The 6,000-nt window shown below is 44.8% G+C and overlaps 1 protein-coding gene across 1 annotated transcript in view; it reads right to left on the bottom strand.

Moving 5' to 3' along the window:
- The window catches only part of grip2b (glutamate receptor interacting protein 2b), a gene marked incomplete at its 5' end in the record, with an annotated part of 125,826 nt that overhangs the window by 14,939 nt on the left and 104,887 nt on the right, over positions 1-6,000 (bottom strand). The window contains 4 exons of the mRNA XM_080846383.1: positions 2,086-2,230; positions 3,795-3,940; positions 4,440-4,503; positions 5,891-5,971. Coding sequence (XP_080702509.1) covers positions 2,086-2,230; positions 3,795-3,940; positions 4,440-4,503; positions 5,891-5,971 — 436 coding nt within the window. The remainder of the gene's footprint in view (positions 1-2,085; positions 2,231-3,794; positions 3,941-4,439; positions 4,504-5,890; positions 5,972-6,000) is intronic.

Genomic DNA, 6,000 nt, shown 5'->3' on the forward strand with positions numbered 1-6,000 from the left:
TGGGAGTGAGACAGGTCCCTGAAAGGCAATACCAAAGCAGGGAGACAGTGAGAGTTGTGGGTACTTGTATACGTCTCTGGTCCCACTCTCTTTAAATAGCTTGTTTTTGTTGAGACACAATGAGAAGGGCTCCGACAAAGGCAAGCTTAGAGCAGACAGTCAGAGAGTAAAACAGTTAGAGAGGTGGTACAGAGACCAGTGAGAGGCGTGAGTGCTTGTGTATAACTGTCTAAGGTCCCACTTACTGTAAATAGCTTATTGGTTTTTGTTCAGACACTAAGAGGCGGGAATCACCAAGAGGCTTTTTCAAAAAATGAAGCTGTAGTTAGGGCTTTGTTTAAGGTTAGCGTTAGTGTGAGGTGAAGATTAGGGCCAGGGTCAGGTTATCATTAGGGACAGTTGACAGTTAGTTGACAGGTAGCTGTGAGTTAGAGCTACTTGACAGGCGTTTTAATGTGTTCGTAAAATGGTCCCCTGACTTTAGCAAAGTGTTGTGGTGTGTCCAAAACGAGCATCCCAAATAAAGAGTGGTCACGTCTTTGTGTGACATAGCACAAGGACGTAGGTTCCTGTGAATAGGACCTAGAGCTATGCTTAGTGGCACGTCTGCAAACACAATTTCTCACATTAGCTGCACTCTAACACTGGCTCCGAGATCAAGCCGAGGACATGCACCTCTGGTAGTTACACAATGTGGCATTATGAAACACCGACGATGCTGTGCACATGACCCCTGAGACTGCTACGGCAATGAAAAAGTACATGTTGTTATCTCATTTGACATGAACAGAAAACGCCACCACAATGCCAGCTTTATCTCAAGGGAGTCACAAGCACTGAGAATAAACACACACACACACACACACACACCCCCCCACACACACACACACATACACACACACTAACACACAGACACACACACAAATGCCACATATCAGACACACATTCTCACACCCACACACAATATAGTGAGCGCAAAAGACACTGATAAGCTTTTAGGTGAGAGTTAACCTATGTTTGCTTACAAAGAAACACACTTTCTCCATCTCGCACACACACACTTTCTCTTTATCTCAAACACACATATCTTGATCTTACACACACAAACACACACACACTATTTTCTTCCTTAACACATGGTCATGGCATGATACCGTCTCTGCCGGCTAAGACTCCAGATCTTATTTGGCTGTGCTGACAGGTCTCAACAGACAGATGAGCCGCAGGGTCGAGGGTGAGGGTGGAGGCGGGGTCAGGGGTGGCGAGGGCGAGGGTGGTCGGGGTGGCAAAGCATGAGCAGTAAACACAGATGCTCCGCAACCACGAGGAGGCCATGCCAGACAAACACCCCTGCCCAGAGGGAGGTCCGGCCCAACTGCCCCAGAAGAAAGAGAGCCACCAGGGGCCCCCCTGAGCAGAGAGACAGAGGGCATTCATGAGAGGGCAACGGCCAGTGACCTCCGAGTGATGAAAGGAGAGGAGAACAAATAGTGAGCAAAAGGAATCTGCCAAATCAGGCGTGCTCAACATGGGGGGTCATTCGGCCCCTTCCCCCTATGCGGGGGGCCAGAAGAGCGGGGGCAGAGGCTGGGAGACGATCCGTCTGACCCCTAGGCACACATGTGCAGATGCATCTGCTCATGCACACACACACACACACACACACACACACACACACACACACACACACACTAACACGCACACGCACACGCACACACACTTCAGCACCTACAGAAGTCTCAGCATGGCCATACTGAAGATCATGAGTAGTCCTGGCATACACCTCGTAAATATAAACACAAGCATGCACGTGCACACACACACACACACACACACACACACACACACACACACGTGCACAAACACACTCCAGGACCACATCCCAGCATGGAGATTGAGGCAGGTCCTGGCAGGCTCCTTATAGACAAACACGCACACGCGCAAAAGGATGCTCATGTCCACAAACACGTACACGAACAGTTTAATTGATCCACACACAAACACAATCCCTAACACACAGAAACACAGACACACAGACACACCAACACACACACACACACAAAGACACAGAGTCGCACTGTTTACCTCTCAGCCAGGCCACGTTTGGTGAGCCCTGATATGATGATGGGGTCAAAGGGCTCCTCTGTTCCTGAGATGGTGATGCCCAGCGGACCCCCATAGCGCTTCAGCTCCACCGTGTAGATGATTGAGCCCGACGTCTCCTGCTCGTCTGAAAACACACACACACACACACAAAAGAGAGTGAGAGAAAGATAACCACAGGATCTCAACTTAGCAAATCCTCCCAATGAGGGCATATCGCTATTCCAAAACTGTGCCCACCTGAGGGGGCCGTCAGTTAGGGGGTTATGCCAAACCTTCCGTCTTTGATGCTCATTTTCAGATGCGTTTCATCTTTAGACAGACCACCCCTGAGATTGAAGCCGGGAGACTAAAGTTACTCAGCCCAGAGTTCAAAAGAAGAAGAAAAACAAAACTCCCAACTGAAGACTCCTCCAGCTCCATCATTGAGGAGAGATATACAATTCAGAAAATATCCTGCTAGACATGTTTCTTTTGATCATTTTTAGCTTGATGTAAGACATAAAAGTCTAAATGTGCATATCTCCTAAATTACGGAACAAACGTTTGTGCTGAAGCATTGCTTCACTAAAGCTTAGTCTGAATGCAAACACTCTTCAGAGTAGAATGGCTCCCTCTGGTGGTCAGTGTAATGCCATACAGTGGTAGAGAGGCTCATTTTACCATACAGTACATTACAAACACCTTATCTTACAGTGTCATCCCAAACTTGACGCAGTTCTGCTTTCACAGCGCTCCCATACTTGTATGTACATCTCCTATGTTTCGCATGTTTAAAACCTGAGAGACTTGTTATCTGTTGTCCTGTATCTGTGATGACATGTAAAGCCTGAGTCACTGAACTGGAAGACAACAGGACGCCATGCGGCTTCTGAAGATAGTCAACAAGAGGAGACAGCCAAATCTGAACTACTTATCTAAAGATAAGACAATCACAACATTTTGTCAACAGAACACTGATAATGAGCGCTAATCCGCTTTAGGTGATTGTTTATGTTCTTCACCTGACCTACAGTGTCCTGACCTTAGCTCATAGCAATTTAGCATTAAACAGACAGTCAGTCAAAAAGTCAGTTAGATAAGTAAGACAAAAGCAGAAGGAGAACAGGGGAAGTATGGGATGTTGTACAGAAAACACCACACTGACAAGAGTTCTTTTGGCAGACATTAATTCAGGAACCATCCCTGATTTAAGATGACACAGTCAGCCAATACACTGTTTAGCACAGCAGGCAAGATGGCAATGTCCACATACCTACTAAAGTACAGACATAATATGCCTTGCACTTTGTCATAAAGCAATCTGCCTGTTCAAGCTGTCCTTGAGACTGTGTGTGTGTGTGCAGGACAGTTTATTATATACGTATATATATATGTCTGTCCTTATGTTTTGCTTTGCAATCTTCACTGGCTCACATTGTGACATTGTAACACTGTTCACATGATTACATGTGCTCAGTTATATACCTGTATACGTGTGTGTGTGTGTGTGTGTGTGAGAGAGTGTGTGTGTGTGTGTGTGTGTGTGTCTATGGTTGTGTGTATGTGTACATACGTGAATGTGAATATTTGTGTGTGAGTATGCGAGCATAAGTACATGTATGTGTTTGGTGTGTATGTCTGTGTGTTATCTGTAGATTCTATGGGTGGGTGTGTCTGCATCTCTGTGTTGTGCCTGTGTGTGTCTGTACCAGAGTTGTCCTCGTCCTTGCGGATCTTGAGCTTGACCAGATCCTCACTCTGCTGCAGGATCTGCATGGCGTCCTCCATGGAGCAGCTCTCCAGACGGATGTTATCGATGGCCAGCAGCTTGTCTCCAGGCTCCAGCGTCCCCGTCCTGGTGCCAGAACATTCCAGAGTAAAAGCAGAAAAACAAACTATGAAACAAATGGATGGACTGAATAGGTAGGAGTCATTTCTCAAAAACCAAATGTGCTACATTCGAATATGTTTTTGGCATGATGAATCACTGTGTGAGAGAGTCAGTTATTTTGGTTCTGTGAACAAATGCCAGCAGCAGCTAGAACTACTGGTGATATATCATTTGGTAACTAATCAAATGCAGATGTGTTTTAAAAGGAGAGTTTTAAAAATGTGTCACATTTTATGAATGTATAATTAAAAAATCATATCATACAATATTGTTCTTCAAGTTGCTTGACCAAAGGCAAACTAAATACTAATAGGCCAATCATGTTTAAGATAGAGCATCTGTCTCCCCCTGCTGGTTGGTTTCACTTAATGCAGTGATACAGCAGAAAAAAGCTCTCCATGTTTAGTAAAAATAAAAAAGGAAATCACATCTGTGATACACATGGTCGTGTGTGTGTACTCACCTGTGAGCCATACTTCCTTTCTTAATGTCTGATATGATCAAGGGGTCACCGGGTTTCTTATTCGCTGTGACACAAAGAACAAAGGTTTCCCATCAATACACAGCTATGCTTGTGAATGTGTGTGTAGAAATGATTACAGACACAAGCACAAACATACCTACACATTCTTACATTCTTAAATTCATTCACACGCACACGCACACGCACACGCACACGCACACGCACACGCACACGCACACGCACACGCACACACACACACACACAGACACACACACACACACACACACACAATTAACCACTGAGATTCTTATCCTTCGAGAAGTGTCCTAAAATCAAAACATTTTTTTTTTTTTATAATTGCTCAATTTTGAATACAAAAAAAATATCAAATAATGTTTAGTTAAATATTCATGGGTTGTCTCTAAATTGCAGAAATGGGATTTATGTGGGCTAATTCCCAGGTGAGCTTGACTGATTTTTGCACTTCGTATTTTATGTCTCACAACAGATATTTTCAACTTCATAGTTTAAAAGAGCTACAACTAGTGCTCTTTCCCTTTATATTGACTGCGTCTTAAAAGGCACATTTCCTCAGTTTAAACTTGCTTTAGAGACTGGTTGGGTTCACCCCAATTGGTTTGATTTCTCTGAATTGGTTGAGGCCAAGTACAGGAACTACTGTATGTACAGTACCCTATTTCCAGTAGTGGCTATGAACACCAGAAGGCTGACCTTTCAGTACTTGGTTCCTGTGGGAGAAGTCATTTTTATGGTGGCTTGAACTCTTCCTGTCAAATGGCTCTGCCTAAGCCTAAAATGGCTACAGAGTTTTCCCAAACTCCCATAGTGACAAATATTCTGTTTGTGTGTGTGCCTGTGCCTGTGTGTCTTTGTGTGTGTGTGTGTGTGTGTGTGTGTGTGTGTGTGTGTGTGTGTGTGTGTGTGTGTGTGTGTGTGTGTGTGTGTGTGTGTGTGTGTGTGTGTGTGTGTGTGTGGGTGTGTGTGTGTGTGGGTGTGTGTGTATGTGTGTGTGTGTGTGTGTGTGTGTGTGTATGTGTGTTTAGTCCTGGGAGAGAGATACACTATTGCATAAATAATGTTGCGGGTGTTCCCAGGCTGTGCAAAATATGGACCTTGGGCACCAAAACACTGTAAATAGAAGTGGAGTTCATATGGAACTGAGGATCTGGCTTAAAACAACAACAGGCTATGAATAAAGTGGACTGGGCAAAGGAGAGTCGAGAACATTGGTCATAAATAACCTGGATGTTTACTGGGCTATTTTAACTTGGAACAAGGGAGTGATGTTGAATACCCAAGTGAATTTGGCATTGTCCAGTTAGATAGCAGAGAATCTGCTCCACCCCACCTTTGTCTCTGCATCTCTGTGTGTCTGTGTGTGTGTGTGTGTGTGTGTGTGTGTGTGTGTGTCTGTGTGTGATTAAACCAACCACTTATAGTTATGCCCAGCTCGACTCCTCTCTTCTTTGGAAGCTTCACGTGGAAAGTGCCGCTGCTTGGCACCACAGACTCTGAAGAGAGAGTGAGAGAGAGAGAGAGC

This window comes from Sprattus sprattus (genome assembly GCF_963457725.1).
Source record: "Sprattus sprattus genome assembly, chromosome: 10".
Taxonomy (NCBI): Eukaryota; Metazoa; Chordata; class Actinopteri; order Clupeiformes; family Clupeidae; genus Sprattus; species Sprattus sprattus.